We start from the raw sequence: 16,860 nt of genomic DNA, 5'->3' as shown, positions 1-16,860 counted from the left end.
CTGGAAGATCTGAGGGAGAGAAATGGCCCAGGCCCAGAGTCCTGGGGTTCTTGGAAGGCAGTGTCCCCCCAAGGCTTCCTGTTGAAGGTCTTCTGTCTCTGTGGTGCCACAGAGCCTGCCTGCTGCGGTCAGAGCCTTGCAGATGCCACGGTGGCTGGGGAAGGATGCAGCACAAGATAGGGAACGGAAACCAGAAAGTTGGCACCAAAACTACAAGACTCCTTCAAGGGGTCTTAATTGGGACTCATTTCCAGGACAAATATGCCATTGTCTGCAGTGAAACTACTGGCTCTGTTTTTTGTTTGTTTTTTTGAGTCTTCTAGGAGTGTTTGTCTCATGTAGGAGTTTCATGTAGAGGTGTGGGGGTCCCAGAAAGGCACTTAAGAAAAAGTCAAGACTGAAAGAAAACCTAAAGGGCAGTGATGGTTCAGTAATAGAATTTTTGCTTTCCATGCGGGAGACCCAGATTGATTCCTGGCCAATGCGTGTCATGAGCAGCCAAACCTGTCTGTTAGTAGGGGCTTTTGTGTTGCCATGATGCTGAACAGGTTTCAGAGGAGCTTCCAGACTAAGATGAACTAGGAAGAAATGCCTGGCCATCTATCCCACTGCTGTCAAGTTGATTCTGACTCATAACAACCCCACAGAACAGAGTAGAACTGCCCCAAATGGCTTCCAAGGCTGTAATCTTTATGGAAACAGATTGCCACATCTTTCTCCCATGGAGCTGCTGGAGGGTTCAAACCACTGACCTTCCAGTTAGTAGCCAAGCAGTTAACCACTGTGCTACCAGGGCTCCTTGCCTAGCCATCTACTATCTGAAATCAGCCAGTGAAAATCTTATGGAACACAACAGTCTGATCCCCAACCAATTATGGGGACGGTGCAGAGCTGGGCAGTGTTTTGTCCCATTGTGCATGGGGTCTCCATGAGTTGGAGGCTGACTCCAGGGCAGCTAAGAACAAAGACCTGAAAAGAAAAAAGACAGGAATGGCTTAGCCATGATCTGTTTCCTCTTCAAGGGACACCTGAAGCCTCTAATGTGTTTGGTCACATGACCTTGGGCTGTTATAACTTAAAAACATCCTTTATGGAGCACTTACTCTAGGGTCACTATGAGTCAGATTAGATTCCATGGCAATGGGTTTGAGTTTATGATACCAGGAGGCAGGCACCACACTAAGCACTTTACATACCTTGTTTTGTTTAATCTTCACCACGAGAAGATACTTTTATACCCATTTGGTAATGAGGTAGCAGACTACCTTAGGTAACCTGCCCCAGGTCACATAGCTAGTAAGTGTTATCAGCCAGTATTTAAACCCAGGCCTATCTTATTCTAAAGCCAGTGTCTTCTGTATTCTTTGGCCATGTGATGGCTATGCACTATTGTTTTCTCACCTGGGAAATGAGGTGCCCTGTGATAATTCCTCATCTCTAGCCTTGGTCTGAGTATTTGAGACCAGGGGGTGGGTTTTGATGGTCAGGAGGTAGTGCCAGCTTCAACTGAGTGTCAGTGTGATTGGGTTCACATGGTCCTTTCTCTGGTCTCAGTTTACCTAGATCGAGTAAAAGGCACTACCTTTTATTTCCGCAAGTCTGCGTGTGCCCTGCCCTCTAGCGGTTTTGGCTTTCACTGCAGCAGTGACCTTGGCTGTACCTGGCCTTACTTACCGCTTGAATCCTCTTTTCCCTCCCTTGAATAGGGGTGTCCTTGCAATGCAGGGTACACTAAGATTTCTGGAACACCAACACCCTCTCTGGTCCAAACCCTGGAGCAGTGGTTTTCACAAACTTCAGGGTGTACTTCTGATTCAGTACTCTGGGGTAAGACCCATGAATCTAATGTAGGCAATCTGCAGGCCACACCTTGAAAAGTAATGCTCTATAAAATCCCTATAATTTCCCTCTCCCTCCCCACACAAAGGTGTCTGGGTGGCCCAAATGGTTTGCAGTTCAAACCCAACCAGTGGGGCCGTGAAAGAAAGGCCTGGCAATCTGCTGTCATAAGGATTGTTGTTGTTGTAATTGGGTGCCTTCAAGTTGATTTTGACTCATAGCAACCCCATGTGACAGAGCAGAACTGCTCCATAGGGTTTTCTTGGCTGTCATCTTTACAGAAGCAATTTGCCAGGTCTTTCTCTCGCAAAGCCCCTGCACGGAGCTCGATTCTACTCTATAACACATGAGGTTGCCATGAGTCAGAAGTGACTCGACAGCAATGGGTTTGTATTTTTTCTGTCCCCACAAAAGCTCCTCCTAGATTTTAACCCAGGAATCCTTGGGCTTTGGGGAATCTGAGACCAACTCTTTTCACCACCCTCAATACTGGGTTTCGTGGAGGTCATGGCTTGGTTAGTCAGGGAGGGAGGCTGCAGCTGCTCCGGCAGTCAGCCCAGGCTGAGTGAGGTCAGCTCTTGCTGATCTGGCAGGGAGAGAAGTAAAGGATACTAATATTTACTGCACCAGCTCTGGGCCAGTGTGCCAAGTACTGTGCTAGGTATTTTCAAACAATCTTTTTAAACCCTTAAAACAAACCGTGAATGTATTATGCACTCAATTTTATAAATGAAGAAATTGAGGCTCAGAGAGGTTAAGTATGTTTAAAAAGTTCACAGCTGGGATTTAAACCGAGGCTGTCTAACTCTGTGGTTCTCAACTGGGTGTGGATTTGGCCCCCAGGGGATATTTGGCAACATCTGGAGATAGAGATAATTAATTGTCCTGTCTGGGGAGGAGGGGTTGTTTCTGGCATCTACTAAGTAGAGGCCAGAGATGCTTACTAAAGATCCTACCATACACAGGACACCCCCCACAACAAAAAATTATCAGGCCCAAAATGTCAATAGTGCTTGAGTTGAAAACCCCTGAGTCAAAAGCCTGTGTTTTTTGGAAGGGAGGAGGAGAGTGGGCAGAGCAAAATGAGGAAGGGCCTACCCTCAGGGCCTTGGTTGGGAAGGGGATGGGATTTCCATGCTAGGATAATGGGGAATAGGGGCAGCTGGTGAGACTTGGCCAGGGCCCTGCTCAGTTTCCCCCAACCTTGCCAAGTCAGTCCTGGGACTTCACACTAAGTTTGTCCTGGAGTGACCCTGACGCCTGGCTCAGGGCTAAGGGAAAATATTTACCTGAGTCTTCGTGCAGGAGTTCCTAGTCAAAGTCCCTGGCTCCTGGGGCCAGCGTGTCCCACCTGCAACCCCTGGGAAGCACCACCTTAGCACGTTCACTATAGAGGAGGGAGGGTTGGTGGGCAAGGTATCCATGAGAGTAAAAAATGGAGCAGCCAAGGGCCAAGTGGCTTCTGAGAACAGTTAGAAGTGGAGTGAATGGACAAAACCAGGAGATCCCCTTAGCAGGCCTGTGAAGAGGAAGAGGGGAACTTGAGCAGATAGTAGGGGGCAGCAGGGTTCTTGCCCCAGGGCTTGCTTTCCACAACCATTCCTCTCCCCCAGCTAGGCATGGTCACCAGCTTCATTGTAAACCACCACCCCCTACCCAGTCCTGCAGCACCCACACACTCAGCCAGCCATCTATGTGGGCCTCCCCACTACTGGCCGGCCCACTAGACCAGGGAGGGCAGATCTGAGTTGACCATACCGACAGGAAATACCTCTTGTTCCAAGCTCATGAACCTCTGAAGAACTAATAAGCAGATGGGGCAGGAAAGAGAAGGAAAAACTATCAGGTCCTTCATATTTGGGGTCCCATCACCTTCCTTCCCTCACCATTTATGGTGGGGGTAGGGGGAAGGATAAAAGGATGGAGGAGGGAAGACAGGGAGGAGGATGTGGTAACAGCTGATTCGTCCCCTGAGGTCACACTTTCCAACAATCAGCTGTTACTGGGGCGGATGGCAGGAAGTTTCCTTAAAGGCACAATGCTCCGAACGCCGGCTCAGAATTCTGGAGCTTCAAGGAGCTGTAGCCACAACTGGGTTGGGGTTTTTTAAGGAGCTGTAGCCATTACCTAGCAGAGCCGGTATTTAACCCAGAAGGGACTCTCTCACTCTAGGCTCCATCCCTCTGGCTAAGTCAAGCTCACAGCCAATTTCGAGCTTATGTAAAAGTCATGGATGCTCGTCTACACTTTCTTCCTAGTTGATGGAGGCGGTGGGGGGGTATGGGGGAGGGCAATGATGAGGGAGGACCCAGAGTTTCCCCTTTAAGTAAGCAGTTCCGCAGCTTTTGCTAAGTCATTGGGTTCATTTCAGTTTTTGCCCATCCCCCGCCCCTCTAGGCTCTGATTGGTCCCTGGGGAAGGAGCACCCTCCTCATAGGTCTCCACCTTTGAAATCGCTTCCCTAAGTAGGCTTGAGTCAGTGAAAAGCTTCAGGAGGGCGGGACCGAATGGGAGGCTAACCATAGGATGGGGTTACTGACCAACAGCACTTTGGCACCGTCCTTGCCTGAGTGACCAGAAGTCTTCCCTCTACCCTCAGGTGAGGACTGTGCTATATATCTTAAGAGACTCTGGGCTGGGTCGTCTTCGTCTGGAACGAGACATCTTCTACAAGAAAAGGCTCCTTTGGCTAGGAAGGGGTCCCCTGGAGGAGAGGACTAGGACTCTCCAATGAAAGCTGAAGCTGGGCGAGTCGGGCAATCCTTTCCTTCCCCAAAAGCCCTCAGAAGTTCTCATCCAGTGGAGGTGTCTCTGCCGCCCTGGGGGCCGATTTCCACCTACTACTCTCCCCACTGCTGCTGCTTCGCCTGCTCCGCCTTTCCGTTACAGAGCTCGCCTCCTAAGGAGGCCAGCGAGTCAGTTTTGGGGTCGTCTAAAAGAAGCACTCACAGCCCCAAAAAGGAGGGGCCGTAGCCCTTTAAGGACTTCGCCGGGATATACCCAGAGCTCCGTTTAAAAATGCCAACTCACATAGCGCGCTGGATTCTGGGAAAGAGGCTGTCAGACCGAGAACTACACTAACCAGTATGCATTGCAAATACACACGCCTTTACTTCCTTCTACTCCTCAGAGCTCTGGTTTGACGTAGCGCTCTTCAAAGCAAGTAGCTTAGGCGGAGGGCTCGGCCACACCCTTTCACCTATTGGTCAGTTCGTGAATTGATGGGCGTGGTTTAGCGTAACTCCACTAGGCGAAGGGGTGGCCTCCTTGCCAATCAGGCAAAGACAGCCGGAGGGGCGGGACCAAGGCGAAGTACTGGTGCCCCCAAATGGGTGTGGTCATGCTGCCCAACAGTGGGCGGTGATTGGCCCAGGGTGGTGCAAGCGCAGCTCGTGCGTCACGACGCCGCCAGCTGATCGGAGACTGGAGCCGGTGTGTTCTGGGCGCTGGGAAGAGACAGCGCCGCCGACCGTGGGGAGTGGACGTACTGGTTTGCTCCGTAACCTCAGCACCCCCCCACCCAGCACCAGGTGGGTGTGAGCTGGGGACCCGGTCGCACAGGGGGGAACTGGGGTAACAGGATGATGGGGGAAAGTAGGGTCCTGGCGACCACACCCTGCCCTTCTGGGGGAGGGGAGAGGGGGCGGCGGGGGCAGGAGCGCTCCCGGGGAGGGACCTGGGCTGGCTGGAGTAGTGTGTCAGGAGGTTGAAAGAAAGAGTCCGGGACATGAGTCGTGGCAGGCGGTCTTGCAGAATAGCTGGGAGGAAGCCGAGGGGCAGGAGGACTGGGGGAGGCTAACCCCGGCCCCCTCCGGCCATAGGCTTCAGGAATTAGCCTCCCAGCCTGGGAGAATCTGGACTGGGTGGTTGGGGGGAGGTGCTTTGCCTCTACCCGCGCTCCCTGGGTCAGGGCCAGTTTAGCGCCCTGGCAGGGAAGGGGTCGCTGGGCGGGCCGGCCCCTCCTCTCGTTCTCTCCAGGGGATGTTATGTAAGGGGGGAGGGGAGAGGAGTAGGGGGCGGCGGTGCGGGGGCCTTATGCAACCCAAAGGTTAGGGTTTCTCGCGGTTGAGGGGGGGAGCGGGCAGGAGGAGGGCCTGGAAACTCTAACCCCCTTTCCCCAGCCTAACTGGCCGTCTTGGGCTGAGGGAAGGTCACCTCTGCACCTCCCCCCAGCCTGTCCGGTTGTGGGGCCCCTAGTCCAGGCCTGGCCCTGACGGCCTGTGAAGCCGGCTGGCTGGGTGGGGCGCCTGGGTTAGTCATCACTGGGCTTTCATTCTCCCCCCCCTCGGCCAACTCTTGGCCCCTCCCCACGGCCGCCGGCTAGGCTATCCCCCTCTGCCCTCCAGCTTCCAACTCTTTTGGTCTGTCATCCCGGTTGTCAGACTGGGCTAAGGGCTGTCAGGATGCCAGCGGGTTGATGGAGCAGCTGGTTAGAGGGTCAGTGCCCTGGACCCACCCCGCCCTGCAGCCAAGGGCACCTGCTTGGCACAGACTTGCCAGCCGCTGAGTCCTGTGGGCTGAACAGAGCTGTCTTAGACAGGGGAGTCAGGCAGAGTTGGACCGGTCACCTGAGGGAAGAAAAATACCACAAAGTTCATCCCTCCCAAGAGGGTTTTGGGATTTGAAAGTCCCCACCCCCACCCCCACCCTAGTCTTTCCTCCCCTCTGAGTATAGAGATTCCAAGGCAGGATCACATTGGCCCCTCACTCTGGCATGGGCCATGCCCTTGGACTGAGTGTCAGCATAGATCCGCCCTCCCTAGCTCACAGCCCTCAAGCCTGCCACGCCCCCAGCCCCCTCCCTGGGCCATGCTGCAGGGCCTGGCTTTTCCTGCTGATTCATGCGTTGGAACTGTGGGGGCGGGGCTTGGAACTTGGAACAAAGTTCAGACATGGAGGGGACGGCAGACAGCCTGGAATTCATACCAGATGTACCCGGAATGCGCAAGCGGAATGCCTGGCATCTGAGAGTCCTGGGGAAGCTGCCCAACCACCCTACCCATACTTCCCTCCCTTCCAGCCCTTGGTCCACTGTCCTCTCCCTCACAGTCCCAGGAGTCTCTGCTGACCATCTTCCAAACTCTAGACCTCCTCCCTTCCTCGCTCCTTCCCAGATTTAGGCCCCCAAAACTCTCCTTCCAGCTGAATTCTCTGGGAACAAGTCAGCTGGGCTGATCACTGAACTCAAATTTCTGGACCTGAAGTATAACTTCTCACCTACTGTCTGGGTAGCTGGTGATGTCCAAGGTCTCAGGTCCTGCCCTCTCTGGCTAGGAACACTGAGGAGGCAGGGACCTTGGTGAATTGCTGGGGCAGTGGGGTGAGAGCAGGCCTGGGATTCTGTAGCCTCCATTTCTGGGAAGAGGAACAAGGGAAGTATGCTTAAAGCTTCCTATTGCTTCTCCATGAAGCTTAACAGCTCTTGCAGGCCCAGGTCAGAGCCAAGAACCCTCATTACCAGGTTGAAGGTCTGCTGGGGTAGGCTTTGATAGGCAGTGGGACAGTGTCCCTGTGACATGCCCTGCTCAGGTCTTTCGCATTTGTCTTCTCCTTCCTTCTAGGACCCACTACCTCCCACATCCTCACCTGGCTGAGCCGCAGTAGTTCTTCAGTGGCAAGCTTTATGTCCTGACCCAGCTAAAGCTGCCAGTTGAAGAACTGTTGCCCTCTGCCCCTGGCTTCAAGGAGGAGGAGGAGCTTCTTTTCCATCATCTGGAAGGTGACAGAACTGGGGCTGAGAAGGTCTGAGCAGTGGGGGTGATGATATGTTTTGAGGATGGAAACTCTACTCATTTGAGGAGCCTTCACCCACATTGGCCCTGTAAGAGAGCAGTTTGAGATTGGAGACCCTAGCTGAATTGGAGAGTAGACAGCTCTAACTACACAAGGTTAGTCAATCTTTGGGTAACAACAGGAAGAAGTAGGGAGAAGAAATCTGTCTACTCCTTTACCCAGATTTCCTTCTTGACCCTCCTCCCTTATCCCTCATTCTTCCCCACTGGCCTTTCCAGTGAGGTCCAAAAATAAGTGTATGCTTCAAATAAAGGTGATTCTGAAACTCTTATGTTACCTTTTTCTGTATTTCTTTAGACTGACCCACATTAGATTCAGAGGTACTCGTATACACCTGGACCCTTGAGATGGGGAATCACACAGATGAGTATGCATGAGAGAATCAGAAGCCCAGTTGTCAGACTCAGAGCCTGGGCTCTCCTCCCCCTGTGGATGGGAATAAAATAGCTTTTCATGTAAGCTATTACCCTCCGCTGCCCCTGACCCTGACCCCAGGAGCTCTTAGGGCAGTGGTGCCCAGGAGTAGAACAATGGGGCTAATGGAAGCTCCATCACTATGCTGACTTCCTACCCTGCAAGGGTGGTCCCAGGTTTCTCCTGCTACCTAGAGCACGACCACAGCCCCAGATGGGGTTCCAGTTGCAGCTGCTCTGTTTCTTCCCTCATGTTCCTTTCCAGGATTGTGTGTGAAACTCAGCGTAGGCCTGTGCAGGCAGGAAATTCTCACCTCCCTGCTGCCCCCAGTTCCTCTCACTCTCAGGCTCAAGCTCTGATGTGATTTAGCCTTAGCCCAGTCCCCCTACCTGAAAGCGGCCAAGTTCAAGGGCTACAGGAAGCTTTGTTCTGTTTTGGGGGAGGGAGGTTGGAGGTGTGCAGGGAGCTGGGTCCTAATCTTCAGAAACTGAGAAGTTGAAAGGTTTAGGGGAGAGTAGACCATTGAACTCACCCTAAGCTGAAGGAGAAGGACCTGTGTGTGGGACTGTGGGAGAGTGGGTGGGTAGACTGAGGCTTAACAAAGATTGCTCTGTCCCTGGACATTGCTTCTGTCCTTTCTTCCCCTCCTCACTTCACTGGCTGCAGCGTCTTTCCAGCCCTGTGCATGTGGCCCTGCCATCTTGACGCATCGTGGAGCAGAGGTGTGGAGGGGCAGCCTGGGAACACAGAGGCAGGCAGAAAGCCAGTGAAGCACCAGACCTGGAGAGCACAGGGTCCTGCCCAAGCACCCCACAGAGGGGGCCCTTTAAGGCCATAAACACCCCAGGAGGGTCTTCCAGTCATCTCCTACTTCATTCCCCACTTCTCTCCAGTCTTTTTGCCTTCCTGAGGCATGGAACCAGATTAAATAAAGTGTTCTCTAGCTTCACCTTCCTGCTTCTACCTCTTCCCTGTAATTTTTAAATGAGCAGCTCAAAGAGCAAGAGCCAGCTGTAAAAGGACATGTACCAGAAATTCTTAAAAGAAATTCAAATGAGTAAAACCACAGGGAAAAAAAAAAAACGTATGCTTCATTAGTGATTGAAGAAAGGCAAATCGGCTTGAAAGCATTTTTCCCTCAGCAAACTGTAATAGAAAAAAAGGAGACCCAATGTTGGCAAAGCACTGCTGAAATGACACTCCTTTACATGTCATATGGGAGTAGAAACTGGGACAGCCTGCTTGGATAGAGGTGTGGTAATATGGATCAAACGCCCTAAAAGTTCCCAGGGTCTTTGACCTAGTAATTCTACACTTGGGAATTTAGCCTAAGAAAATAATGAAGGTTCTAGGTATAAGGTGTTCATCTCAGCGTTGCTGTAGAGAAAAATGGGAAGCAACTGTTTGGGAATTCATTTCTGTAATGAAAATTTGCAATAGGGATTGCTTAAGTAAATTATTGTATATATATCCAGATGGTGAAGTACTGTGCAGCCATTAAAAGTCATGTAGAAGAACATTTGTCTAGGAAGAAAAATGTTCCTTGAATATTAAAATGGTTATAAAAATAGGGTGTATTATGGGATCTAAATTTGTTTTTAAAAATACTTGTATAAATATCAAAAAAGACTGAGGATATGCTCCAAAATGTTAATTGTGGAATAAAGTAATTGTAATTTTCTTCTTTGTGTTTTTCTTTAATTTCCAAATTTTCTACATTAATCATGTACAGCTCTTGTATAATAAAATTTTTACAAAATCAGTGTTAATTTTTAAAACCTTTGAAGAGGTGGGTTTAGAAAAATGGAGGGATGCCCCTGGCCTCTTGGTCTTATTGAGTGTTGATGGAGGAAGGAGGTTATGAGAATGTTGGTCTTAGTGGGTTTTGATGGAGGAAGGAGATTATGAGAATGTTTTTCGGGGCGTGGCTATTGGTTTATGCACTTAATTCTTTTGGAGTAGCTGGAACCCACCCTCTCACAGGAAATAGCTTTCTGAATTGCTGCCTGTCAGCCAGCTAAAGAGGTGTAGAGGAAGAAAGGAGGAAAACATTGAAAACTTGCCACCCTTCAGGGGGTAGGGAGTTGGGAGAGGCTGAAGGGTTCTAGGATCCTAACTGTCCTACTGCTGAAGGCAGTGTGGGCCTTTGTTTTTCTCTCCTGATTCTGCCCCCACCTGGTGACGCTGTGCAACCTTGCCTTGCCCCCCTTAAATTAGAAGAGAGATTTCTCTTACCCACCTAACAGGTACCAAACCGTGGTGAAAGGGGCACCTTTCAGGACTATGGTTATGAGTGATTTCCTTTTGCCTTCCCCTTCCTCTTAAAGCACCCCTGTAGGACAAAAAAAAAAAAAGATTGGGGGAGATCCCCAGTGGGTCTCTGCTCCAAAACAGGGAGCTGTTGTTGCATTTCAGAGGTAAAAAAGGGTAGAGCTCCTGGAATTGTGGAGTGTATTGTGGGTCTGGAAACGTCGGGAGGCCGGTGACTGTAGAACTGAGGTGCCACTTCCCCCAACAACTGGCAAGGTGATGGGGGACATAGGATGGCGAGATTTAAGCAAGTGGGATGGGTTGCTCTCGCCTCTGCCCTCGGGGCTGTAGAGTAGGATGGGAGGGACGAGCAGCAGGTGAGAGGTTAGGAAGTGAAGAAAGAAAGTGAAAAGTTGGTGGTGTGGGGCCCTCGCAGCGTCTGGCAAAGCTAGACCAGTGATCCATTTCTGGAACTCCATGGGGCTCCGGACGCTTGGATTTGCGGGGAGACCCCTATCGACAGCCCGGGAGTCCCCCTGAGCCCTGAAGTTGCACGGCTGGGGCCCCTGGAGCCCCCAAACCGATCCTCCGCTAGGGCGGGACGCGATCAGTTGCCGTGGCTCCAGGGGTGGTGGCCCCACTGCTGCTCCAATCACCGCTCAACAGAGGCATGGGGGCGTGGCTGATCCCCGTAAAAGTTACCGCAGATTCCGAAGGCGGGGCAGGCGGGGGAGCCCCGAGACGCACCCCTGCAGGGAAGCGAGCGCCCACTCCCTGCGGGGGTTGTTGGATGCGCCCCGGCGGAGAGCTCAGGGACAAACGGGAGTGGTCCAAACCTAACCCGGCCGCCACGCCATGGCGTCCTCGGGGCTCCTCGTGACAGGCGCGTCCTTCGCCGCTTTCCGGGGGCTCCACCGGGGGCTGCAGCTGCTGCCCACGCCTGGATCAGCTGCTCAAGACCGTTGGAAGTGGCAGAACATCTGTCTCTCTCTGGTGCACAGCTTGCTCGTGGGGGCCAGGGCGCTGCTCGGGTGCGGAACTTGGGAGTTTGGGAGGCACCAGGGCGGGGATAAAGAATGGAAGACTGAGATTAGAAGACCCGGCAGGCGCTTGTAGAATTGATGCAAGACCTTGAGAGTCAGACGAGGGTGGAGGAGTGGATGGGTGGGAGGGCGTGCACAACGGGAGAATGGGGTCAAGGTTTCCGCAACACTGACCATCGCTTCCCCATCTCCCCCAGGCTGTCGCTGTACTCTCAGATGGCCACCGACCCAATTCATAGCCACCCGCCCTGGGCCCTGGCGCTAGTGGCTGTATCTGTGGGTGAGTCTTCTGGGAAGGGTGGCCTGTGGGGGTGCGGGGGCAGAGGGCAACCTTCCAGTGGTCATTTCAGATCCCCTTCTTCCTCTCCTACTGGTGTTAAATGGTTTTTTTTTTTTGGCGGCTTTACTGAGGAAAACTGAAGAACCAGAAAAAGGGGAGTGGGAATTCCTCTCCGCGCCTGATGCCTTCCCCATTCTCTCATGCCCACAGGTTATTTTCTGGCTGATGGAGCTGATATACTGCAGAACCAGACCTTGGGCCAGGCCTGGGACCTGCTCTGTCACCATTTAGTGGTGAGACTCTGAAGGGAGAGGCAAGACAGGAAGGGAGGCATGCCCAGCTTGGGGCCCCCAATCTCTCTTCAGCTTTCTGCCCTCTGGCTTCCCAGAGAGCCTCTGACCCTAGCGGAGTTTGATTCTTACCATCTTGGGCTGAATTGGGTGAGGGAGAGGGGGTTGTCTGCCAGCCACAGCTGGGAGTCTGAGCACTGCCTAAGAAGCCTGGATCTGGCACAAGTGTCCAGCCAATTGCGGAAGCATTGAATATAAAGTTTTTTTTCTGAAAAGAGGTAGCCCCAGGAAGTGGGGATGGGACATGAAAGCCAGAAATGGAAGTTAGGGGGTACTGAGCAGGTGCTACAGCCTCAGGGCGAGGCAGCCCCTTGCTGCTTCCATTCTATGCAAGGATTGTTCCCTGAAGTGAGAATAAATAAAGGCTACATACTTTGGGGGGGGGGTCCCTCAAAATGCTTGGGAGCCCCTTTCATAAAGGCTTGTGATATTGGGATACAATGGGTGGCAGGGCCTGAAAGATCGTCTGACTTCTGACCTCGGCTCCCAGGTAGCAAGCTGCCTCAGCACCACTGTTCTCTCTGGCCACTGTGTGGGCTTCTCCATGGTGTCTCTACTCCTGGAGCTGAATTCTGCCTGCCTGCACCTGCGCGAGTTGCTACTGCTTTCTCACCAGGCCCCATCCTTGGCCTTCAGCGTGGCCAGCTGGGCCACCCTGGCTACCCTGGCCCTCTTCCGCCTGGTGCCGCTAGGGTCGATGAGCCTGTGGCTGTTCCAGCAGCACCACCAGGTGCCTTCTGCTCTGGTTGTCCTTGGTGGAACTGGTCTGGTCACTGTGGGCGCCATGAGCATCACGCTGGGTGTCCACATTCAGGTCAGTGATGACCTGCGGTCTCAGCCCTGCCCATCCACCCCTGGGCACAATGAAATCAGAACATATTGTGATGATGAGCCTACCAGCCCTGACCACAGGGACAATTCCACTTTCAGCCTGAAAGACTAGAGAGAAGCCACAGGCCTCTCTTCTGCTAGCCCTGGTGGAGGAGCCACCAGGACAAGGAGGTGGTGGTCTTTACTGTACATTCCCCCATTGGGGTAAGGGCTGGGCTGGATTTTCAGTGTCTCAGTTCCTCTTCCAGCTAACTCACACCCTCCCACATTCCTAGGATCTGAGAAGAAAAGCTAATGTTTGTAGGTGGGCAGGAACCTGGGATTTTGTTCACGGGATTCTGTCATCAAATGACCACTCTTTCCGGCAGACTAACTCAAGAGGTACAGCCAGTGCCACCACTAACGGGTGGTGGGAAGCATGAAGCTGGAAGAAACTGCCAATGGGAATGGAAACCTTTGCATTAGTATAGGGATAGATGAGGGAAGATGAGGTTTTGCTAGGATCAGACACTTCTGGTATAAAGGGGGAGGAGTCAGAGGGAAGAGAGACCTCGCCTATGGCCAAATCCTGGCAGTGGGAGGAGGGCACAACTAGTGCCATCTGCAGCCAGTAGAGATGGAAGTAATAGTTGCCAAGAGACAGAAGAATCTGGGCCACAGTAATTGAGGGTGATATTTCTGGTCCTCAAAACCATGCTATTGTGTTCGTACTTAACCCTAGTCCTACTGTGTCCAGCAACTAGCTTTTTCTTTTTCTTTTAGCATTATCTGGCCATTTCAAAGAAAATACAGATTCTTAGAGAGGTGAACATGAGGCTAGGCCTGCCCTCTTAGCATAGTATCGAACTCCAAAGCCATAGAAGGGACTTAAACACCCATCCTGGGTGCCCAGTGTAGGATCTTTCTAGTCCTGGGATTTCATGGAAGAATGAGGGCAGAGGCAGAAGCTGTTGAAGGAAGACTCCCTCTTAGTTTCGGAGGGATTAAGGAATAGCTGACCCTCTTCTGGGATTTACCCAAAAGCTCTCCTTCCCCCCTGCCATTTCTACTACATTCTTTCTTATGGGTGAGACCCCACCTTCTTTAGGCAGGACATGGAAGGTATAGAGCAGATTAAGTTGCTGTTCTACTGAACAATGGATAGAAAAGGATAACCCTCAATCCTCCACAGAAAAGATACATGAGCAAAACAAGACACAGGAGGATTAAAACACATACACACAAAACCTGCCAAGGAGCTGAGGCAGAGAAAGACAAAGGGAATGACAGAAACAGACAGACATAGATTGAGGGGCAGATAGAAAAAGAAGGATTAATTGCATAGGGGAGACAGGGCAAAAGAGAGAGAATCCTGGGCACAAGTATCAAGAAAGACTGTCATAAATGCTGAGAGAAACCAAAGTCATAAAATTGGTAAAATCGTCATAAACAAAGATGACAGGAAAAATAAAAATAAAGATTGACAGGAAGGGGCCCCCAAGGGTGGAAGGCACAGATAGTCTATACAGTGCAATAATGAGAGTGAGCGACAAGGAAGAACAGGCAGGCTCAAGAGAGATGGAGGTATAATGGTGGCAGATAGAAAGATTAGCAGAGTGAGAGAAGAGAGGAGGTGGAAATAGAGACAAGGTGGGATTAGTCAGAGGAGCTAAGAAGCAGAAGGCGGAGGCGGTGGTCAGGGGAAAGATTCATTGACAGAAGCAGCCAATACGTGGCGTTAAAGACAGGCAGAAAGAAAGACAAAGGACAAACAGCTACAGTGCAAAACACAAAGACAGAGGCTGCCAGTAGCTGATAGGCAGAGACTGGTAGGAAGACAAGGAAAAGTCAGAATCAGGGATGTAAACTGAAATAAAAGCAGAGGCAAAGGGATTAAAGGAACATCGCAGACAGAAAAAAAGGGGGGAAAGGCAGAATACTTAAATAAATATCCAAATGAAGGAACAAAGAAAAAGAGAGAACACGGAGGTGAAAAGAAATAATGGAGACATGGGGGAAAAAAATGAGAGAGAGGGATTATGGGGGATCCCAGACATGGAGTCATAAAAACTGAGGCACCAAGGGGAGAAATAACAAATAGAGACTGAGGAGAAACTGCAACAACTAGAAATAGATAAACCCTGGCAGAAAATAAGACCAGAGCCTTAAATGTAATGAGACTAAAACTACAGAGGCAAAGATTGGAAGTTGAGTTAGAGTAACAAAACAGAATTTTGTCAGAGTTTGTTCTTAATAGAAGTAGTATCTTCTAACCTCAATTAGCAATCTTAACTGAATGCCTGGATTAACAAAAATGTTGTCTGTCTTGAGTTTTCAAAGAAAAAGAAATGTAACAAATCCATATCCATGTGAGGAATCTGTCCCATAAGAATGTGTTGAGATCAATATTAATTTATTCCAAGCCCTATACCTTTTCTTTTGCCTCTGTTGTAAATTTATGGTCCAAGTGAAGACCTGTCTTGGAAGTACTTGATGGCATCAATTCCCCCATTAGGGAAATATGGTGGTTTCTGTGCATTAACTAGTAAAACTCATGCAGGAAGGGTGAGATTAGCCACCAGTGGGGGCAAGATGTAAGTGTACAACGGAACATTTTTGGGTCATACCCAAATTTCCATCACCATGACCCAGTGAAATTTCGGGAAGGTAGGATTGGATTGTGCTTATAATTGAGGAAGTGGGAATCTCATTAGCTGGCATGTAGATCAGATAAAGATTATATGAATCAAAGAGAGATGGTCAGTAGGGACCCTAGAAAAGGAAGACTCAAAAATACAGAGTTTCTGGGATCAAAATAGAGGGTCCAAGACAGAGCAGGAGAAAAGTGTAGAACAAAAAAAATCAAATTCATAAGAAAAGACGAGATTTACGGGCCTAATAGAGACTGGAGGAACCCCAGAGACTACAGCCCTAAGACACACTTCTGACTTGGAACTTTAGCCATTCCTGGAAATCACCTTCCAGCCAAGCAATAGACAGGCCTATAAAATAATAACACCTGAAAAGAACGTGCTGCATAGAACAAATAATTATTCGAGAGCAAAAGGGCAACATTTGCTCAAAAGTAAAGATGAAAAGACAGGAAGGAGTAGAAAACCAGACAAAAGGTAACAGTGAAGCCAGGGCAGAAAGGGGTAGAGTGCTGATACGGTATGCGCATTGCAACAATATCATGGAACTCTTTGTGTACAATTTGTTGAACAGGAAACTAATTTGCTCTGTAAACTTTTACCTAAAACACAATACAGAGGTTGGCAGGCACTATATTTGGTACAATGTGTCCGATCACCATGACAATGCTTTGTCAGACCTTACCATGGCCTGGTAAAGTGGTCCTCAAGACCAACTCTATGCCTACTGAGCTACTTGCTGTTGAATTATTTGTCTTCTGACATAGGGAAGGGGTTTTCCTGGATGGGGAACATTGATACTTTATGGTCTCAGAACATTATCTTGGCTATAAATTAATAAATTGCTATTTAAATAACTAATAAGCCTCTTGTGAGTGTGGTTACTTTGGGACAGTTTGCTTGGCTCCAATGGTGTCCTGATTTACAAGGCACTGGATCAGGTATGGAAACCCTGGTGGCATAGTGGTTAAGTGCTACCGCTGCTAACCAAAGGGCTGGCAGCTTGAACCTGCCAGGCGCTCCTTGGAAGCTCTACGGGGCAGTTCTACTCTGTCCGATAGGGTCGCTATGAGTTGGAATCAACTCAAAGGCAACAGACTTGGATCAGATACAGAAGTCCCTGGGTGGTGCAAACAGTTAATGTGCTCTACTGCTAACTGGAAGGTTGGTGGTTCAAGTCCACCCATTGACGCCTCAGAAGAAAGGTCTGGCAATCTATCTCAGAAAGGTCATACCCCTTGAAAACCCTATGCGTAGTTCAACTCTGAAACACAGGCAGTTGCCGTGAGTCAGAACTGAGTTGTTGCCAATTGGTTTTTTGTTTGTTTGTTTACCTAGTTAGCTGGTGGCTGAGCCTAGACTCAAACCCATTTTTTTTTTCTATCATACCACCTGTGGCAAGACTTCTGCCATTTTTGCATGTCCAGCAG

General features: G+C 50.4%; 1 protein-coding gene across 1 annotated transcript; it reads left to right on the top strand.

Annotated features, from left to right (window-relative positions):
* The first annotated feature begins 5,856 nt into the window (after positions 1 to 5,856).
* Positions 5,857 to 14,271, top strand: TLCD2 (TLC domain containing 2). Its single transcript, XM_003416812.3, has 4 exons — positions 5,857 to 11,327; positions 11,537 to 11,619; positions 11,830 to 11,912; positions 12,460 to 14,271. Exons 1-4 carry the CDS (start codon positions 11,152 to 11,154, stop codon positions 12,910 to 12,912), a joined length of 795 nt encoding a protein of 264 aa, XP_003416860.1. The 5' UTR covers positions 5,857 to 11,151; the 3' UTR covers positions 12,913 to 14,271.
* Positions 14,272 to 16,860: the final 2,589 nt, after the last annotated feature.

The sequence above is a fragment of the Loxodonta africana genome, chromosome 18 (genome assembly GCF_030014295.1).
Source record: "Loxodonta africana isolate mLoxAfr1 chromosome 18, mLoxAfr1.hap2, whole genome shotgun sequence".
Classification (NCBI taxonomy): domain Eukaryota; kingdom Metazoa; phylum Chordata; class Mammalia; order Proboscidea; family Elephantidae; genus Loxodonta; species Loxodonta africana.
The sequence above is the reverse complement of the archived record's forward strand: the minus strand, read 5'-3'. Positions and strand labels throughout refer to the sequence as shown.

What these genes read in the sequence shown, in the direction of transcription:
- TLCD2 (XM_003416812.3), top strand. Translation starts at nt 11,152, where the DNA reads ATGGCGTCCTCGGGGCTCCTCGTGACAGGCGCGTCCTTCGCCGCTTTC. An exon ending in GGGGCCAGGGCGCTGCTCGG is followed by an intron (nt 11,328 to 11,536) that starts GTGCGGAACTTG and finishes CATCTCCCCCAG; the next exon opens with GCTGTCGCTGTACTCTCAGA. An exon ending in GCTAGTGGCTGTATCTGTGG is followed by an intron (nt 11,620 to 11,829) that starts GTGAGTCTTCTG and finishes TCATGCCCACAG; the next exon opens with GTTATTTTCTGGCTGATGGA.